Consider the following 22,035-nt stretch of genomic DNA (forward strand, 5'->3'; position numbering starts at 1 on the left):
CACTATGTCTCTTTTTTTTTTTTTTTTTATGCTAACATGATATCAAAGAGTTTGATTTGTGATTGAGAGTTATTGTAGCGTTGTACACAAGCTTTTGTGGATTAAATTTTGATTTGTTCGACCCGTGACTTAGTTTCATCACGCATACCTTTATGATTTCGCAACTCCAATTTCATTACGTTTCCAATTTGCAACTCTCTATGTTCGGTCGCAGCTTTGTTTCGATCTGTTCCGTCGCGGTGGATCTGGTAATCTATTTTTTTGTGTTATTTTTTTGTTGTTGCACTTTGTTATTGTTTTGGTCTGTCAAATATGACGGGTGAGAAAGATGATTGTCTTTAATCAATTATTTTATAGTTACATGGACAAAATTATCCATATTGGAGCTATGTGATGAAAATTTTCTTGAAAGGCAAGAGAATGTGGGACTATGTTGATGAAATTTTTGCTAAGCCTCAAGATGAGTAGAATGTGAACTAGATAAATTTTTGCTAAGCATTGTAAGTTTAAGGGGGGTGTTAGATAATATTGCATATATTAGCTAAGGATAATTTAGTCATTTTATTTTCTATATATATTATTCTTTTGTGTTTTGTATTATACAGACTTTACAATTGCTAATATTAGGGAATCCTAACTTTTTTCTTCTTTTCTACTATCTTCTCTATGTTAACAAGTACAAGACATTTTAACTAGAGATATAACAAAAATGCTCCTACTGATCTAAGTACATATTGATATAAGTTGTTCAAATATTGATATAACACAGTACATAATTAAGGAAATGAAGACCACCAATGACATGTTGATATAACATGACATAAATTGTTGATACATCTCAAAAACCAGAGAATAAAGACCACCTATATCACATAAACCTCCCTAAACCCGAACCTTTAGAAGGCTTTACCCCATGAATACATTATACATAAGCCAAATCAATAAAACTAAGAGGATGTATTGCATTACGATTTTAAAAGATTATTTTAATATAAAAAAATTTTATTGATTTAAAAAATTATATAAAAATATTATGATTTATCATATTTTTTTTACAAGATTTTTATGATAATTTTGATTTTAATAGATTTATTCTTGAAATGAATTTATATACTTATAAGATTTAGAAGGATTCTGTAATTTTTTTAAAATACGTTAAATATTATAAGAGTTAGTGAAAAAATAATAAGAAATAATGAAATTTTGATAAAAAAAAATAGTAAAATCAATATAATTTTTTAATCTTTAAATTGCTAAATTATTCTAAGTTTATGTCTTCTTATATTAAAATTATATATTAGTTTTTTATTTTTTTTAAATTACTATAATTATTTAATGATAAACTCAATGACATGTTTAAATGGTGTAGGAGAAAATGGTGAGGGTGAAAATTTTGTTGAAAAATTTTTAAGTTATTTGGATGACAAAATTAAGAGTGACAAATATAATTTAAAAAACAAACAAAAAAATACATAAAAATCTCAAGGGTTTTGATAAGATTGTTTGATAAATATTTTTTACTAAAAAATCTAATGAAACCCATCAAAATTCTTTTTAAAAAATCCATAAAAATTTATAATTTTTTAATACCAATTTCTTTTAAAGTTATAAAAAAATCATAATTATACATTATCGAATTTTGTTACCTTAATTAAATTTTTTTAATCAAATAACTTATTTATATCATTTAAAAATGTTAATTAAATATTAAAAAAATATTAAAAAATCTTTTAAAATTCTAATTCAATACATAACTTTGCCTGTGTGTAACTCACATCACACCTTACATGCCTCAGCCCAACCATCATGTGTCAATCATTTTCATATAAAAATTGAAAACATACGTTAAAAAACCTCTATAATATAAGCAAGCATTGTTGTGTGAGAACATATAACTGATATAAGCATTATGTGTTTAGCACCGCAAAACAGTAAATACTATTTTTTATAGGTCAAATGAACTTTTGATCCTTTATTTTATTTTTTTTCAATTTATTTCTTTAATTTTTAAAAAATTCATTTTAGATTAATTAATGAAATAAAAGTGTTGATAATTAAAGACTGCCATAAAATGGAAGTATTTTCTTTTTCTCCGTCTTCCTCCTCTTTTTCTTCCTTCCATTTTCTCTTCCCTCGTCTTCCGCAATCCGAAACCCAGTAACAGTCGCAAACCTCCTCCCAATCACCGGAAAACTTGCAATCTGAATAGGAATTAGCATATTGAAATGACGAAAGAAAAAAATAGGGGGTTTCGGGTTAGGGTGCAAAGGAAGCGGCGATGGAATTTCCCAAGTCCGCAACGATTGCGTGCAATAGTGAGACACCGAAGATTCATGCGGCAGTGAGAGTGCCATGCGATGGCCGTGAACGGCGATGTCGTTGTTGTGGGCGCGACGAAGGGGAAGAATTGCACGGTGGTGAAGACGGAGTAAAAGAAAGGTTAGTGTGGATGAGTTTTGTGTGATGGGTAGCGGATTCGCGATTTGATTCTCGCGGTGGTAGTCCAGAGAGGCCGAGAGGGTTTGTCTATGGCGACATGGTGCGCCGGTGGCTCACTAACTACAGACTAGATCCTCTTTTTTCTCTCAATTCTGTGCCTTTAATTTCTCTTCTTTATGCTAATGGAAGAGTTCTCTTACACCAACAAACCAGGTTTTGCCAAATTTTGTTACTTTTGTGTGATGGATGTTTGTTAACATTGTTTGGCTGTGAAAGTTTCAATCTTTTGGTTTTGGGTTGGTGGGTTCCGGAGGTTTGGTATCATGTGGTGAGGGAAATGTAATGGGGGTGTGTTAAATTGCTTTGGATTTATGGGGTTTTACGGTTAATTTTGTTGTTTTATTTTAATTTTTATGGTTTTGGGTTTATGGGATTTTGCAACTTTGGTGTCTTCTGGTGGGGGAAATTGAGATGAAGCATGATAAGTTGATTTGGTTTCATGAGGTTTCACAGTAAAATTTCTGACGAAATTGAGATGGTAGAAGATGAGGGAGGAAGAAGGAGAAGGGAGAAGGGAGAAGACGAGGAGGAAGATGAATAAAATTAAAACTTTTAGCCCTCACATTTTGTACTGACGGAAGTATCCTTTTCGCCCTTTCTTAAAACATACAAAAATAAAATAAATTTTTTAAAAGATAAAAATCAAATACAATATTGCAATAACACATAGGAGCATTATCAAATTTATAAAGTAAAAAAATAAATTATAAATTTTATAATACTTAAATAATCAAGTCTAATGTAAATTCTTTTATTAGAAAATAACACATTAAATGAATGTATATTAAATATTAAACAAATAAAAATAATTTAAAATGATTTATATTTTGACCTAATTTTTTTAACTTGAGTCTATCGAATTTTATCAAATTTTATAAAATTTATTAAAAAAAATCGAGAGAGTTTAATACCAGTGATCACAATGGCTAATGACAATCATTTTTTAAAAAAATTAACATCAAGCATTTATGCTATTGATTGCAAGAATGGCAAGGAATTTATGTTACCAATAACTGCAAATAAATTTGATGTAACGGAGTACAGAAAATCTAAGAAAAAAACGCTATAATTTTTTTACTCGAAAAGAAATGAAACAAAACAATAAGAAGGACTAAAGAGATGGGAGTACTAAGGGTGAGATCTGAAGACAGAAGACAATTGTTAGGGATGTGGAAGAGGAAATAGAAGGATAAAGAGAGAGACGATTAATGAAGAGACAAAAGAGGAACGAAAGAGTAGACACTTACTAATTTAGGGTTTAAAAAGAATAAGGGTTGAATAAGGAGTGCATCTTATCAATATGGGAAACAACTTGTTTTATTGTTAATAGTATGCAATCTAATAGATTTGTTCAGTTTAGACAAGATCGGTTCTCATTGATAGAATCAAAATTCAATTCAATAAAAAGTTTTGCATTTTATTTTTTGTATTTTTCAATTTTTTTATGAGATTTTTCAATTTATCATTTTTGGATTGGTTGTTGTGGTTGGTTATCAGTTAGTACAAGTAAATGAATATTTTAGAGTATTGACTTGTTTATATTGAGTGGATTGTGAATCACATAATATCACATACATTTAAAAATTCTATAAAAAAGTTCCCTCAAATATTAAAGTTGCCAAAATGAGTGTTGAACTTTATTACACTTGTTTTTCTTTTTTGTCAATTCTTGATTTGGAAATTACCTTTTTTTTATTATTGATAAAAAATAGTTAATTAATGTTACTTATGTAAGTAACCATGTTTGTATAACAAACGCTTCCTCAAATGCTCTAATGATAACTTTTTGTTAAACAAAACGTCTTATTTTTAAGCAACTCGCATAAATAATTGCGTTGAGTGCAATGCTTTATTTGTTGAATTGGCCATTTGACGCAATTGCAGGGGATGAGGTTACTTGTCTGACTATTCAATTTGAGTTAAATTGGGTGCAAAGTACTTCTATTTTTACTTGTCGCTACTATTTTCAGAAGGGGAAACACACTATTATATTTTTCTTGGTAAATATGAATTTAGATTTTAAACGAATAGAACGAAATGTTAACAAAAAAAAAAAAATACAAGTCAAACCACGTTTTTGATTGAGCTTTTACAAAATTTTTGAATTTAATACTTACATTTCTTATAGTTAAACTGTATCAAATTTCACTTCTTTGATAATTGTGTTAGACGAGAAAAATAATAAATACCAATAGTACTCTCAAATGGTTGTGCTGGAGCCCAATGGTGCATGAAATTTGTGCAATTTTGCGTACACTTTAGCTAAACGTAAACAATTGTACCTTTTTCCTAATATTCTATCTGAAGATGCTGTCCTTAGAATTTAAACAAGTTTTTCTGATAGTTGCTACAAAAGAACTGATCTCGTGTCTTCCACAAACCCTATATTAATGCAAGTATACAGGAGGTAAAAAAAAAAAACCCTAAATTGTACGACCTTCTCATAACCTCTAATTGTTGCCGTGTTACGAAACCAAGGGCAAAACTTTGTACTGTGAATTTCACCAAAACGAAGGAAGCCCTTGGAGAAGCCAACCAAAATTGTTTAGCCCAACAATGGTCTTCGAATAGATCGATGTGAGAGCGTTTCTTTATATGGTTTAGCTCCATAGTCCATTCCTTTCCAACTTTTTTCTTTGACAGGTGATTCCTTGTTTTGATTAATTTATTTACCCTCACTTCTTTGTCACTCCCACTCCCGCATATCAATATCACTATTTTTCGTGGTTTTTCGAATACAATATAGGAACCAAATATTAACTACAAACCGGGCTTGCATTGTTTTCATTGCTGTGTCAAATAGCCTTCTGCAAGTTGCAACCATCATTTTCATTGTACCTTGAGATCGGGAATTCAACACAAACTCGACCTACATCCTGTACTATTAGTGCTGATGAAATGCAGGAATTCATGCGTTCCTTTTTCTATCCCTTCAATTCTATTAGCAAAATTCTCGCAATCCGCAAAGACAATTTTCAACCTTAGGTATGAATTGAGACCACCTGCTACTTTTCTTGTGTCCAATACAAAAAATCTTTTAAACATGCACTCTTTTAATTATTAGTTTTTTTTCAGTGAGAAATGCTAGCATACATGTTTAAACACTAATATTAGTTTTTTTATTATAGTTTGATGATTTTTACTTTTTTTATCCCTATAGTTTTTAAATGATCTTTTTAGTCTCTATAGTTTACATTTTAATTCTATCTCTGTAGTTTTGAAAGTAGTCTTTTTAGACATTATAGTTTCATTATTCTTATTTTTTTAATCCATATAGTTTTTAAATTACATGAACTAAAAGAGAATTAAAATATAAACAGATCACTTTCAAATTATATGGACTAAAAAGATAAGAATCATGAAATTATAGGGACCAAATAAGTGAATTAACTTAAATTTTAATTAATAGTAGAAAATGTGTTACTAACTGAGGCAAAAAGGATACACACCGACTTTTTTTTACCAATTAGGGGTAAAATTTTATCCAATTTTTCAATCCGGGGTATATTTTAAAAAATTATCCAAATCAGATAAGTCGTAACAGGTGTTACGACTTCTAACTCAGAAGTCGTAACATCTGTTACGACTTTTTATTTTTTTAACTGAAGTCGTAAAATTATTTATGACTTCAGTTCAAATGATGTTTTTTTTACGACTTTAAAGTCGTAATTTTTTTTTCAAATCGAAGTCGTAAAATTATTTACGACTTCATTAATTTAAGAATTTTTTTTTTGGTTTTACGACTTTAAAGTTGTAATACCTTTATTTTATTTTATTTTTTAAAGGTTTACTACTTCAAAGTGGTAAACATGCCTTTTATTTTTTAAACTGCTTTTTTTCTATTCGTACACCTATTTTTATTTTGTTAACCCATTATTTTTCTTTTCGTAAATCTGTTTTTTCTTTTAAATTTACAATTGTTTACGGTTTTTATTAATATTTTAAATAAAAAATATATATTTAAATATATAATAAATAATATTAAGTTGACTTACTTATTAGTATATTTTTTTATGATTTTATTTGATATGTTATTATTTTATTATTTAAAACATGTTATATATATTTTTAATATAGTTTACTTTAAATTTTTTTATTTAAAGTTTAAACAATCTATCAATAAAAATACATAAAAAGATTAAAATGAGATATTAAAAATTTGAAAGACTTTAATTAAAAAATTGATTATATTTAAATAAAAATTACATATTTGTTAAACTAATAATGAGACGATGTCCCACAACGAGTTCTTCTAGATATGTGTCTCGGTCTCTCATCTTGTTGAACCGGATTTTCCTGTATTTGTTGTCCTCTTGTTCTATGACCTCTACCTCCTCTTGTTTTAGGATGTTCACGTGTAATTGTCCGTTATTGTTGAAGAACATGATCATCACCATTATCATCATCATCACCATCATCATCGCCATCGTTATTATTATTGTTGTTATCCTCATCCTCGTCCTCATCTTTGTGACCCATTTCACGTATTTGAGTAAGTAATGATGGACGATAACAAGAACTTGATGGTGCTATATTATATGCAGATGGTGAAGTGTTGAAAGTGGTGACAAACATTTGTGAGGAGCCATAAAAAACATTTGAGGTAAAAGAGACTTGAAATAAGTATTATTGGTTAATATCAACTTTTTCAACATTTATAATATGACCGGCCACTACTCGAATATATAAGGAGATGAATGAAACAATTTCAAATAGGTCTAAGAAATGCTTATTATGTAGAAGTGAAGGACATAATCTGACTAATTATCCATACAAACAAGTACATGATTAAAATAACTTATAATTTTTATGTTTTTCTTTCATTTATATTGTGCGTTTTATATTAATGTATTAATTATGTTATTTTTAATTTTTATTGATAGATTATTTAAACTTTAAATAAAAAAATATTTCAAGTAAACTATATTAAAAATATATATATATATAACATGTTTTAAATAATAAAATATTAAAATACAATAATAACATATCAAATAAAATCATAAAAAATATACTAATAAGTAAGTAAACTTAATATTATTTATTATATATTTAAATATATTTTTTAATTTTTTTATTTAAAATAAAAATAAAACCGTAAACAATTTTAAGTTTAAAAGAAAAACAGATTTACAAAAAAAAAGTTAACAAAACAAAATTAAGTGTACGAATAGAAAAAAAACAGTAAAAAAAACAGGTTTACGACTTCAAAGTAATAAACCTTAAAAAAATTAAAAAAAAAATTACGACTTTAAAATTGTAAAAAAAAAATTCTTAAATTAATGAAATCATAAATAATTTTACGATTTTAGCTTAAAAAAATTTTACGACTTTATAGTCGTAAAAAAGAATAACATTTGAACCGAAGTCATAAATAATTTTACGACTTCAATTAAAAAAGTAAAAAATTGTGACAGGTGTTACGACTTCTAAATAACACTTGTTATAACTTATCCTGTTTTGAGTAATTTTTTGAAATATATCCCCGGTTAAAAAATTAGATAAAATTTTATCCCTAATTGGTATAAAAGCCTACGTAGACAGACAGTACACGTTATTTAACTTCAATATAAGATTCAAATTTGTTCCAAATGTGATTGTTTGGACATAAAAAGGGAGTTGAAAGGTAGTAAAATGAATCGATCAACCAGTGATAGGATACCATTGTTAGGTATTTGACTAGAGCTTTCTTATCAAGTTATCATTGAGTGGCCATCATGGACTTTTCAACTCCCTGCCCCTGGCAAAGTAATAATTACGTACACTATGCATGGATAACGAAATTGCAGTTGTATGCTGTAACAAATCATGTAAAGAATTATCCATTATGAATTACTTTTCCCCAAACGAGATTAATCAAAGATTCGGCGTTAATACTTACTCGGCAATTGAAGTTACAGTTACACGTAACTGTACACATTGATGAGCAAGACCTTAACATACAATGCGGACATATTTATAGTTATTACAACATAATTGCAAAACTAATGTGAATAAAACCACTCTAGGAATTTGATCTTCTGAAGAATCAACTTCCCTCAAAGCTTAAGTTTGCATAAACTTTGGAATGGTTTAACACTTTAACATCATCTCTAACAGATCTAAACGAATTCCGTGCTTGTGCAGTAGAGCACAAACATGAAAGAGTGTAAATATAGAGGCTCCTACCAAACTAAGTGATAGTAATGTATATCTACGCAAGGATGCAACTTGACAGAAAAGAATGTTGCCTCAACAACCATTTTGTCACTGAATTGCTACTCTAAGATCTTCAGACAGCTTTTCTGCTTTTGCAATAGCCTCTGACAAACCAAAAAGCTTTTACTTTGGCATACAACCAAAGTGATATGACTTACAGAAGCCCAGTGAAGATAGGACTCTGTTTTCTGTAGCCCCAAATACTTGTCTGCCAAAAGATTAGCTCTGTATTTTCGTCTCCAGCTGATGGTTTAATTAGTAATCTTAATTCTCAACTCTTCTTTTGAAGCCTTATACAATACAAGCCATACACAGTTGATCACATGGTTCTCAGAAATCCACGAACTTGAACTAGGAAGCTATTGAGATTTTTCCTAAATCTCTGGTAATTTATTCTATCAAGGGAGGAAGAAAGCTGATTTGCACTTGTTAGTGTGTGCAATGCATTTGCCAGCCTAGATTTGAGTGTTGCATTTGGTTGTCTCTCTATCAATTCATTCCCCAATCTCTGTAAAGAAATTTACCCAAGTATTCTCAGGAACTATTTATAAAATAGAGGGGGGAAATCATAATAGGAATTACTAGAATATATTGAACAACAGTGTATCATGACTCATTACAATTTTCTAAAAACTGAAGTTTGAATTCCCCCCAAAAAAAACATAGGAATATAAGCTGATTCATAATGGAGGTTCCTTTTTGGAAAAGTAACTCAACAATAGACAATAAATATACTGAAAGTTTTTCGTTGAAGGAATGCATACTGATTTGAAATGGATTTAGATAGACATTGAACAAAAATCTTAAAAACATATTCCTGGTATGAAAAGTAACTTGCATATTCACCATTGAAGAGAATAAGCAACATTATGATCATTTACAAAACAACTTTTTATACTAGTTCAAAAATGTTGGCCATAAAAATTTAAGAAAGCAGGTTTCTAATTGAGAAAATTTGCTTTGAATTTTTTACCAAATGCAAGTCAGAGATGCATACCTGATACAGGCCTTGCTCACACAGGATTAATGGAAGGAGAGCATCTGCCGCAACACTGATTAGATCCGAACTGAAATAAAGAGTAATACTATTAGTCAATCACAATGTGATTTCGCAACAGTGTTAGCTAACAAGTTAAATGGCCTTTTAGTAACATTATACTGGGAATTAGTAAACAAGGTACTTGTGTGGAAATGTTTTTGCAAGTTTAAATTAAATCATCCAAATTTTTTTATAAAATACATATGAAATAAATAAAGCATGTGGGTGTGCTCTAAAGATGTCACAGTGTTTGATATACCCATTCATTTGATACGCCCACTATATGTCTAGCTATACTATATGATAATGAATGTTGGACTTTTAAGGGATAGCATGAGAAAAATGTGACCCCGTGAGAGTAACAGAAATAAGAATGTTATGATGGATGTGTAGTCACACAAGAAAGGACAAGATACCGAATGATTATATATGAGAAAAGATTGGGATAGCACCGATTGAGGAGAAATGACAAAATAAATTATAGTTTGGACACACACAAAGGTCACAAGAGGCACAACCGCACCAGTTAGAAGAATATGGGTCCATTTGTTTAAACTTAAAAAAGTGATTTTTTTAAGAAGCAGATAGAAGTTGGTTCTTAAAAAAAAACAGAAAACTATTTTCTAATAAAAAATGCTTTTCTTATAAAAAAAAAAAAAAGGTGGTTTTAAACAAACAGGTCCTATATTACATGGTTAGTAATCCTATGAAAAGGAGTAGGGGAAGAGCAAGAAGGGCCTTGGAGGAAGTTGTCAAAGGAGATCTTATGGCAAACAATATTCCTGAAGCTTTGATTTTTAACTGAGTCGAATGACGTTGTGTGATCCATGTAGCCAACCTTACCTAGAGGGATAAGACTTTGTTGTTGTATTCATTTGAAAAATCAATCTCTAATAGACTCCCAATTCAAAAGATCTATTTTATTAAAATACAAGAGTTACAGACTGAATCTGCTATCCCCCTTTCCAGAGCCAAGCTCTGAACAACAATCTCAGAAAACTAGAATATGATCCCCTAATAGACTCCCCATACCTTTAAAATATTCTCCTCCAACTTCCTAGAATTTAGGATAACAGAATGAAAAACTTCCTAGAAAAGAAAAACTTGTAGATAATCAGAAATTTGGAATAAAATGATAACGGATAAGAACTTCCTTCACAGACAACACCTAAATCTATTGTTTTTTATTCCTCCTACTCCTAGAGTAGACTCTCCAAACCTTGGGCTGTCTAGTCTGCCTTACTAGTTGGGCTTCTATCAATCTCCTGCCAAAGGAGTAGAGGGGGAGGGGGGAAGATAAAAAATGACCTGCTGAGTGGCGAATGCAGTACATATATTCAAGTCACAGTGACTAAATTATCCATATTGTTTTTTATATGGCTAAACCACCCCACTCTCAAGGTCCATACCATGGTCGGGCTTGGTAAAATAGGAAAGAAAAAGGGGGAAAAGAATTTCCTTTGCATTCTCACCTGTAATCCTCAAAAAGGAGTAGCTGCAGCAATGAACGAAGGAAACGGTTCAAAAGACCTTCCTGAACATTCCCACTCGAATCCTTATGACCCACAGTGTGGGCACCCAAGCCTATATTACCACTACCAGTCTCCTTGTAGTGGTAAGAAGCAAGAGCTTGCAGAGCTCTCAGACACTTACTAACCACATCTGCATCCTGCAAAATCAGTAAAGGATATAGTTCTTAGCCATAAATTCTAAGCACAATCATAATTACCAATTGGGGGAAAAAGAAATTGATTTGGGAACTGTAGTACACAGTGGAGAAATTTATTTAGGAGACCGGAAGAGAATGCTAAACTATTGAAAAACTCCTCAAGCTTAGAAGTTTCTCTGTGTCATTGTAGTTTCTCACTGCTTCGATCATATATTAATGATTATTAAAGAAAGGGCACATTCCAAATATCACCTGATGGTGAAGACCAAAATCAAGGGTTCCAAGTATATGAGCAAAGGCTTCACTATTTAGTTGTGCAAATGTTTCAGGATAAACCTCCAACATATGCGACAGGAGAGAAAAATACTGCAAATAAGTTATACAGTATCAGCTTTGGTTGAATGACAATCAGTCTGGTATTATTTCCACAGAGCACAGGAATATCTTACATCGTGACAAAGTTTGGGATATTTCAGGAGGTCCATAGAAATCAATGGTGTGACCATATGAAGACCAAAGTAAACCACCTGCAAGACCCATGCATTAGATATTGACCATCAAACTTTACATGGAACAGGTAAATGTAACCTTGATATGACCTGAGATATGTTAGTGCCTTGGGCTTCAATCGAATCTGATGAGAAATCAATCTGCCACATTAAGAATTTTTCAGTTAAGTTGCACCTATGTTAAGTATGTGTATGAGAGACAGGTAATATCTCTCCAACTGCTAGTCTAAATAATTTACGAAAAAAATCCTTACCATGTCTTTAGAGCAAAGACTTGAGAGAAGTTGAAGAAGAGCACGTAAATCTCTATACTTATCTGTTTTAGCCTCACTAAGTAAGCTGCTTGAAAGACTTAGTGATATCTGAAAAATGAGCAAATGGAATTTGAGGGAGAAATTTATTAAAATAATGAAAAAGAGAAAGTGAATTAGCGATAACTATGGGATTTGTTCACAGAAAACAATAATATATTGACTTTAAATAATATGATTAAAACAATTATATTGTTGGCTCTTTGCACCCCTTATGCTTCACACTAACTGTTGAAGATGTAATCATTGACTTCTAAAGATTTTCCTTTCCAACTGTCTAACCTCAAGATTTGTATATGGTTTGAACCAGATAAAAGCTTCAATAGTATAACTCTTTTAAGAAAAAAAATATCCATATTGAAGAGGGAGTTTGAGGGCACTACTTAGAAGTGCTCATTCCCCAAGATAATAAAAATCCCTTGATAATTCAATTTTATGATAACAGCTAAATGCACCCAAACAATTTAGAAAAATGGAAGCCACAGAGGAAACAAAACAATCTGAGGTACCAAAAAGAAAGTTAAACTAGGCAAAATTTTCCTCCTGACCCAAAGTATTTTCCATATAAAAAGCAACCTAATTGATAACAGAAATTTACCTTGCCAATATTGTGAGATGAATACAGCTGAAGCAAACGCATGCAAAAATTAACAACAGCAGCAGTTTCTTGGGCCTCCAAGTATGTAATTTGTCCATCAATCCAATCAACTACAAATTTAAGTAGCAGGTAGACAACTGCAGACTAAACAATAAATACAAATAAGAACAGAATAGCAAGATGTCAAAAACTTGGAAATTTTGACACATTTGTCAAACTGAATAAATAAAATCAAATAATTATAAGGAATAAATCTAACTAAGAAAATGGGCGATTTAGATAATATAAGATGTTTAACAAAAGTATAAGTCATATAAATCACACTTCTGTCAAGAGCATCGAGGATATTATATAAGTTTAAGATAATGATAAATGTGAATGCTACCTCATGTTTATACACTTCAAGAAAAACTAGTATGTGATTCATTACAGAGAATCCTAGATCATATATAGCCTTCTGTGTCCGAGGTTCGGAAGCACTTGCAGCTCCACGTAGCCGTTCTAACATGCAGCTGACCTACAGGACATCGATGATGTTGAGGAACTATTTTCATACAAACATTAGAATGAAATAAATGCTCAGGCCCTCACCGAAAGGAGAATATCTGGTTGCTGGGCAATACTTTTAAAATTACTCTTGCTGGATATCTCCACTATGTATGTTGCAATAGGACCCATGAGATTTCTTACATACCTTTAAACAAAAAGAGACAAAACTTTTACAGTGTCATAAATTTTGAAACTATAGCAAAAAGGAAGTTGAAGGAAACACTCACTGACTAGATGCCTCTGAATTTCTTATGCCTGAAGCCGAACGAACAAGCGTTTGTGCAAGAGATCGCTGAAGCAAGAAACTGATAACAGTTAGACAACAACTCATAGCAACAAAGTAGCAGGTGGGTAGAGTTAATAAGGATGTTACCTGGTGAGCAGTGTCCAACAAGAGCAAAGTCTTTTCAGTGGAAAATACAGTTGCTAGTTCACGCCATGAATTCTGCAAATAATATCAGAAGTTCAAGACAATCAAGATCTGATAACATAGAAAGCTGGTAAAGTAACAACCAGAATAAAAGATGAAAGGTTACTGCCAACTGGAAGTTGGAAAACAACCATTATTTTTATAATAAATGGGAATTTGATCCTTTGTATGTCCAAACACTTATAATATTGCATAAAGCCAATCAAAAACATGAATATATGATTAAGAAATTATCTAAAGCAATAAACAATTAAAACATTACAGAAATATTATTTTGAGAATTACTCCATTACCAAAAGTCGTTTCAGACTACTTTCCAGTTTTCAGGGAGAAATGGAATTTTGAATACATCAAGCCTATAACAACTAAACAATTATAAAAAAACCTTGGAGTCTATAAGCACCAAGTAAACAATAAGAACAACCTCTGTGCTGGCTTGACCATAAAGTTGCCATGCTTACTTAAGACCACATCAGAACTACAATGCATTATTGGATCTAGGTGCTGAAAACCCTTATAAAACTATCAAGGACATTGACAGACACATCATGGAGACATGGACCTTGTGTTTGGAAATCTATATCACCCAAGGAAGAATCCATGTGGTGTTCAAGAGAGGGAGAGCATAGTACCCCCCGAGAACCCATTTGGAGCTAAGACTGCTAAGTAACCAACTGTAAGGCAAGTTGGACTACATTTTTGGAGCATGTGAATTAAAATTGTATCAATGCAACATCTAAATATGATATGAGAAAAAATGGATTGGCAGATGCTGATAATAAGCACAATGGAAGGATATGATGCTTTTTACATTTCGATAGATCATTTTGTCATCATTATACAGTGATGAAAACTTTTAAGTCTATCCTAGCAAATAAAAGGAACAAAGTTTGCTTGTTTATGAGCTCAAGAACTTGGAACATACTATTATTATAAGCAACTACTTACCAAACTTGAATCATCCATTAATGAGGAAAAAAACATTTTAAAATATGCAGAACTTTGATGAGTTTTGTCAATTTAATGGTACACAAATAAGTATTGACTCACCAGAGTAACAAGGTGGACACATATATGCTTTTGCTGAACCAGCGAATGAAGTAACTGGTAACAAGTGAGTCCCTGGGTAGAAATGCATTGCATTAAGCACAACCACAAAGCAACATGGTCTGCCATTTATTCCAATATCTTTTACAGAATACAGATAAACTTGCACTTGCAGAGCTTATAAATTGAAATATTAAATTTCAAAAGAAAAAAATGGTAAAGAAAAAGATGCATATTAAATCAAGCAAACATAAATGTCTAGGGTGCCAATCCAACATTTTCTGACATAGTCTTAGAAGATTTTTTTTTTTTTGATCGGCAAACAATAATGATTATATTACTTGAGTACCAGAGGTACCAAAATATACAGATTAAGTTAGAAGCCACACAAATGGTTCCACGCAAACCACAGGTTGGTCAAGCTCGGAACCATTGCCTAGCTAGAGAGGTGACAATAAGGTGTAACATTCAATTAACATAGTCTTAGAAGATGAATGCATTTGCCCATTAAGTTTCAGATGTTTCAATTTAGGCTCCTTTTGGATAATAATTTTGATTTAGAATTGCATATTTAATTCTAATTTTGTCATTAAAAAAAAGGTAGAAGTGTAGTTAGTTCATAATCTTAGAACTTTTGAAAGAATTTTTTTGGAAAAGTTTGTTTTAGATTTCATCTTAAATCAATTGACATTAAGTGAAGTTGCCCAAAAGATATATAAGCTGCACCTCAAGAATTGAGGTAGGCGATGTGGAACTTTCCAACATGGGGCTCCAAAAATGTCTGCTAGAACGGGCGAACCTACCAAAATAAGCTATTTACCAAGATGGGCTATATGCTCTAATACCATGTTAGATTTCATCTTAAACCAATTGGCATTAAGTTAAGTTGTCCAACAAATATATAAGTTGCACCCCAAGAATTGAGGCAAATGGTGTGGGACTTCCCAATAGTTTGAATACATGAAAATATTCAATAATATCTTAATCATAAGTTAAAGACTTAAAAAATCTTAGAATTATATAGTGTATCCAATGATATCTATATTGTCTTTCTTAGAGTGTGGGTTTGAGCCTAACATAACCCTAAAAGCTCGCTCATAGGGTGAGGGTTGTCCTCCACTTATATACTTTATATTGGCCTTATCTCTAGTCAATGTGAGACTTGAATTTTTTTCAACACACTCCCTCACGCGCAGAGCACTATTGGGCTTGGTGCATGAATGGCATGGTGGGTGGCCCGTTTAATGGATCTAGGATAGACTTTGACATCATTTTAGAGTATGGAATTGGGCCTAACTCAACCCCAAAAACTAGTTCATAGGGTGAGGGTTGTCCCCCACTTATACACTTTATATTAGCCTTGTCTCTAACCAATGTGAGACTTGAGTTTTTCTCAACAGTCTTCAATATCTTAGAATTAATCATATTGTTTTAGAAATACAAGGAGATAATAAAGAGAAAAGAGACTTTGAATACTATTTACTTGTATACTATGATAATTTACAACAAGATTAAATGTGATAGACCCTTAAAACACTCATCCTTATTTATACTAATAATCCTAATTAAATAAGGAAACAAATCACAATATTAGAAAACATGGAAACAAAGAAATATCAATATTCTTAAAATATTTTAAGATATAACATTGATACTATTATGAGATATTTCAACAAATATCTTAGAGATTATTTCTTAGGATTAGTTTTCCTATTTTCTTAGTTTTCATATTTCCTAATATCTCGTGATTCACTTCCTTCTTTAATTAGGATTATGATTAGCATAAATAATGGTTGGTGTTTTAGGTTTTATGAACAGACACATCATATTGTAATACAACACAATACAACAACAACAACAACAACGCCTTATCCCACTAGGTGGGGTCGGCTACATGGATCAACTTCCGCCATAATGTTCTATCAAGTACCATACTTCTATCCAAATCATTAAGTTCGAGATCCTTTTTGATAACCTCTCTTATAGTCTTTTTGGGTCTTCCTCTGCCTCGAATTGTTTGCCTTCTCTCCATCTGGTCTACTCTCCTCACTACAGAATCTACCGGTCTTCTCTCTACATGCCCAAACCACCTAAGTCTATTTTCCACCATCTTCTCTACAATAGGCGCTACTCCAACCCTCTCTCTAATAGCTTCGTTTCTAATTTTATCCTGTCGAGTCTTACCACACATCCACCGCAACATCCTCATCTCCGCTACACCTACTTTATTCTCATGTTGGCTCTTGACCGCCCAACATTCTGTTCCGTACAAAATCGCCGGTCTTACCGCAGTCCGATAAAACTTTCCCTTTAGCTTGATCGGTACCTTTGCATCACATAACACCCCCGATGCTTTTGTCCATTTCATCCATCCTGCTTGAATGCGATGATTCACATCCCTTTCAATTTCTCCATCATCCTGTATTACAGACCCAAGATATTTAAACCGTGTGACTTGAGGGATAATATGGTTTCCTATTTTCACCTCTGAGTTAGAAACCCTCCTTCTTTTGTTGAACTTACATTCCATATACTCCGATTTGCTTCTGCTTAGGCGAAAGCCATGTGTTTCTAGAGCTCGTCTCCAAGTTTCCAACCTCTCATTCAACTCCTCCCTCGACTCTCCAAGGAGGACTATGTCATCTGCAAAAAGCATGCATCTCGGCGCTATCTCTTGGATTTGTTCCGTGAGGATATCCAGAATTAAGGTAAAAAGGTAGGGGCTAAGGGTTGACCCTTGATGCAAACCAATTGTGATGGGAAAATCGTCTGACTCTCCACCCTGTGTCCTAACACTAGTCGATACCCTATCATACATATCTTGGATAGCTCGAATATATGCAACCCTAACCCCTTTCTTCTCTAGAGCTTTCCACAAAATCTCTCTAGGCACTCTATCATACGCTTTCTCCAAGTCAATAAAAATCAAGTGCAAGTCTTGTTGGTCCATGCGATATTACTCCATCACCCGCCGTAATAAATAAATCGCTTCCATGGTCGACCTTCCCGGCATGAAACCAAATTGATTCTCAGTAACTTGAGTCTCCTTTCTTAATCTCCGTTCGATCACTCTTTCCCATAATTTCATGGTATGACTCATGAGCTTGATTCCCCTATAATTTGCACAATTTTGTATATCCCCCTTGTTCTTATAGATTGGCACTAACGTGCTTCTCCTCCATTCCTCCGGCATGCGTTTTGACCTCATAATTTCATTAAAGAGTTTGGTGAGCCACTCAAGACCTCTATCTCCAAGAGTTTTCCACACTTCAATAGGTATGTTGTCTGGCCCCACCGCCTTACCGTTACTCATTCTTTTCAACGCTTCCTTTACTTCCTGTTTCTGAATCCGACGATAGTACTTATAGTTCCGGTCCTCTTCTCTTGTGTCCAGACTGCTAGAGTCATATCCATATCCATCATTAAATAAGTTGTGGAAATACGCCTTCCACATTTCCTTGATATCTTTTTCATGCACTAAGACTTTGCCTTCTTCATCCTTAACACACTTTACTTGATCCAAATCTCTAGTCTTCCTCTCTCTACCCTTAGCAAGCCTATATATAGATCTTTCTCCGTCCCTGGTGCCTAGAGCTTGGTATAGTCCGTCAAAAGCTTGGGCTCTTGCCTCACTCACCGCCTTTTTGGTTTCATTTCTAGCTATCTTATACTTATCCCAAGTTTCAGAATTTCTACACCTAGACCACTCCTTGAAACACTCCTTTTTTACTCTAACTTTGCTCTGAACGCTTTCATTCCACCACCACGATTCTTTACCCCTAGGTCCAAAACCTCTAGATTCACCCAACGTCTCTTTAGCCACTTTAATAATCTCTTGGGACATCTTGTTCCACATATCATTTGCACTTCCTTGTGATTGTCCACACCATCCCTCCCATATCTTTTGTTGGAAGATTCCTTGTTTCTCACCCTTCAAGTGCCACCATTTGATCCTTGGTGCTACCATAGGACTTCTTCTCTTTGCCCTATCTCTAATTCTTACATCCATAACCAAAACTCTATGTTGGGTAGTCAAGCTCTCTCCCAGGATAACTTTACAGTTCAAGCAATACTTCCTATCAGACTTCCTGATAAGGAAGAAATCTATCTGAGAACATGTCCCTCCACTTTTGTAAGTGATAAGATGTTCCTCTCTTTTCTTAAACCATGTATTGGCTATAGAAAGATCCAAAGCCTCCGAAAACTCCAAGATGGATTTACCCTCCCCATTCATCTCCCCTAGGCCAAAACCCCCATGCACCCTCTCAAAACCTCTAGCCACGCTACCTACATGTCCATTGAGATCCCCTCCTAGGAAAACTTTCTCTCCTTGGGGTATATCCTGAAGTACCCCTTCTAGATCCTCCCAAAATTTTACCTTAAAGTGTTCTGCTAACCCAACCTGAGGTGCGTACCCACTAATAACATTAAAGGTGTCCTGTCCCACTACCAATTTTAAGGCTATGATACGATCTCCTACTCTTCTTACATCCACGACATCCTTCTTCCACTCCTTGTACACAAGTGAATATTATATAGTCTCTTTTCTCCCTCTTCTCTCTTACCATACGTAAAACTCCATAATTCCAACAATGCCTATTGTGTAGAATCAAATTGATCATCACTAATAACTACCACCTATAATATATTTACATAATATGATCAAATATATTCACATAGTGACCATTAAAATAAATATGCATGTAAAGATTGTAATTAAGAACGTATGAATTTGCATATATACATCACATTAGTAATAAAGATGAAAACTAGGTACACAACCATGTGCAAAATACTTCATTTAAAAGAGGATGTCCAAAATCGTTAAAATGATAGAAATTTTAAACTCAAACCTGTAAGTCCTTTTCCCCAGGATATGACGTAAGTGCGATGAAGGATATCCGGACAATAATATCAAGAACAAGTTTCCCTTGGTTATGTTCTCCAAAGAAACAAAGCAAAGCCTTTTTTGAACTATGCTCATGATGATGACCTGAATCTAAGATTTTCTCTCCGATTCCATCAGAAGACATTAGATATGTACGAGACCACCTTGCAAGGAACCATATAATTGACTGCATATAGAATAAATTTAAAAGGGATTGGGAAGTAAAACAGTACCTCGTAAGAAAAGAATTTCAGAAGTTCCAAAGTGCAGTATCATATTCAAAATCAAAATGACTGAATTTAGCATACTTAATCTCCAAATAAGACCATAATTTAAAACACTTAACCAGTAAAAATGGCATCTAATGGTGAACACAACCAAATATGACCAAGGGTAATATCTTTTATTAGTTTTTAAAAGATTTGCAAGTTGTTTACCTAAAAGAACTCTACAAAAAATAGTGCACTACATCATTAGTATGGTAATGTTCTGTAAATACAAAACTTTTAGAATATCCATCTCCCAAAAGGTTGTCAAATCGAGATTCAAATCATGAATCGCCAAGCTAATTTTTGAATCGTGAATCATAATTTGCATCAAGTCATAAGATTCAGAAACAAGGAAAAATTACTTCATATATATCATATAGATGATTCATTTTTTTTATCGGCAAAAATATATATATATATAATTGAAAATGAAGTACCAGAGGTACTGAGTACATAGGTAAAAGCCATATAGATGATTCATGATTATAGTGTTCAATATGAAAAATTTAAAACAGAAATTGGTAAAATAACTTAAACAGAAGTCTTGTAAAACAAAATTACAAAATTATTAGTTATGTCTGAGTTTGTAAAGCCTTTATTTTAGAAGAATGGAAATGAAGCAATTAATAAATAGCTAAATCGAGTACATGTATAGAATGAGTGAGTGAATAATCAAATAGTACAAGTCTTATCTTCAATTCTTTTTCCATGAGAATTGGTGAAAGAAAAGTAAAAGAAATAATAATAATAATGAACTGTTGAATCATGTGATTCTTATCAATGATATCAAATTGCAGAAATTCATTCATGTATCGTAAGATACAAAGTCATTTAAGATTCATCTTATGATACAAATCGGTAGGTAGCCGAATTGTGAAATGTAAGATTCTGATAATTATTTCTACTACTGAAATAAAACAAGAAAACAACAATAGCAACACATTCAGATTTGATGTCTATACTCTATAACAGACATTTAAAATGAATACCGTAGGAGGTAAAAGAGCCAGACTAACATATGCAAGATGGAAATGAATAAATTGAATTACCTCCATAAGCCGGGGACTAAAAACTGATGCTCTCATTTCTGGACTGAGGCACTGCTCAGCAAATTTTATGATTGAGCTGCATTAATGCATAAAGAACATGGTTTTACGGTTGCAGAATTGGATCAGACATGATGTCCAATGCAAACTTTGACATAAGGAATTGCACTAAAGAATTAGCACAGTGTTACCATGATTCAACTCTTCAATATCCAAGGAAGAACTCATACCAAAGAACAGCTCTTTAACTCAAACAAAGTTTTCAGGCTAACAGAGTAACAGACATGTATGTGCTCACAGACAAACAGATATCGTAGACAGGCATTATAATTCTTGCAAAGCTAAGCCTATAAGACATTTGCCACATAATCCACCATTTTGTCTTGCTCATCAAATTTCATATTAATAAGAAACTGCTTGTACACCATTGACATAGAGTAATGTTAATTTCAATACTATTTTTTACTAACATTCTTTGCAAGAACTCAAACATCAGATTCCAAAACAGAAAAGCATAAGAAAATAATTTACCTGGAAAGTAAAATAACAGGATGTTTATCTGCTTCAACAGCGTTAACAACAAACTGGGTTTGTATCGTATTAGGAACCTAAATACATGACATAACCTTAAATCAACAATGCACATTACTGTCAACTTACCAGAATAATAAGGGTCAAAGATGGAAATATAAAGGAAATGCACAAAATTATTTTCTGTCTAATGTGTATCAAACTGCCAAATTCATTATGGTAAATCTTGTCCCCCCCCCCCCCCAAAAAAAAAAGGCATTTTTTCAAATAGAGTATTTTCTCTATTATCCCACAAGATTTACCATAAACGATTTGCCAGTTTGATACACAGAAAGGATTAAAAATGGAAATATAAAGGAAATACACAACTTATTTTTTGTGCGTATCAAACTACCAAATTGTTTTTAGTAAACCTTGTCCTCCCCCCCCCCCCCCCAAGCCGTTTTTTTTCA

The 22,035-nt window shown here is 32.5% G+C and overlaps 1 protein-coding gene across 2 annotated transcripts in view; it reads right to left on the minus strand.

Moving 5' to 3' along the window:
• Positions 1 to 8,307: 8,307 nt before the first annotated feature.
• Positions 8,308 to 22,035, minus strand: part of LOC114407740 (exportin-4-like) — a 28,882-nt gene continuing 15,154 nt past the window's right edge. The window contains exons 17-32 of one of the 2 annotated variants that reach the window (XM_028370957.1): positions 21,584 to 21,660; positions 21,056 to 21,131; positions 19,703 to 19,924; positions 14,853 to 14,924; positions 13,746 to 13,817; positions 13,600 to 13,664; positions 13,415 to 13,517; positions 13,209 to 13,340; positions 12,824 to 12,967; positions 12,169 to 12,276; positions 12,005 to 12,055; positions 11,855 to 11,932; positions 11,658 to 11,771; positions 11,209 to 11,405; positions 9,695 to 9,764; positions 8,308 to 9,205 (exon numbers count right to left, since the gene is read on the minus strand). In XM_028370957.1, the coding sequence (XP_028226758.1) occupies positions 9,017 to 9,205; positions 9,695 to 9,764; positions 11,209 to 11,405; positions 11,658 to 11,771; positions 11,855 to 11,932; positions 12,005 to 12,055; positions 12,169 to 12,276; positions 12,824 to 12,967; positions 13,209 to 13,340; positions 13,415 to 13,517; positions 13,600 to 13,664; positions 13,746 to 13,817; positions 14,853 to 14,924; positions 19,703 to 19,924; positions 21,056 to 21,131; positions 21,584 to 21,660 (1,770 nt within the window). In that variant the 3' untranslated portion in view covers positions 8,308 to 9,016. Of the gene's footprint in view, positions 9,206 to 9,694; positions 9,765 to 11,208; positions 11,406 to 11,657; positions 11,772 to 11,854; positions 11,933 to 12,004; positions 12,056 to 12,168; positions 12,277 to 12,823; positions 12,968 to 13,208; positions 13,341 to 13,414; positions 13,518 to 13,599; positions 13,665 to 13,745; positions 13,818 to 14,852; positions 14,925 to 19,702; positions 19,925 to 21,055; positions 21,132 to 21,583; positions 21,661 to 22,035 lie in introns of those variants that run through there. The other variant, XR_003665680.1, reaches the window with a different exon arrangement.

Source organism: Glycine soja, chromosome 3 (assembly GCF_004193775.1).
Source record: "Glycine soja cultivar W05 chromosome 3, ASM419377v2, whole genome shotgun sequence".
In the NCBI taxonomy this organism is placed as follows: domain Eukaryota; kingdom Viridiplantae; phylum Streptophyta; class Magnoliopsida; order Fabales; family Fabaceae; genus Glycine; species Glycine soja.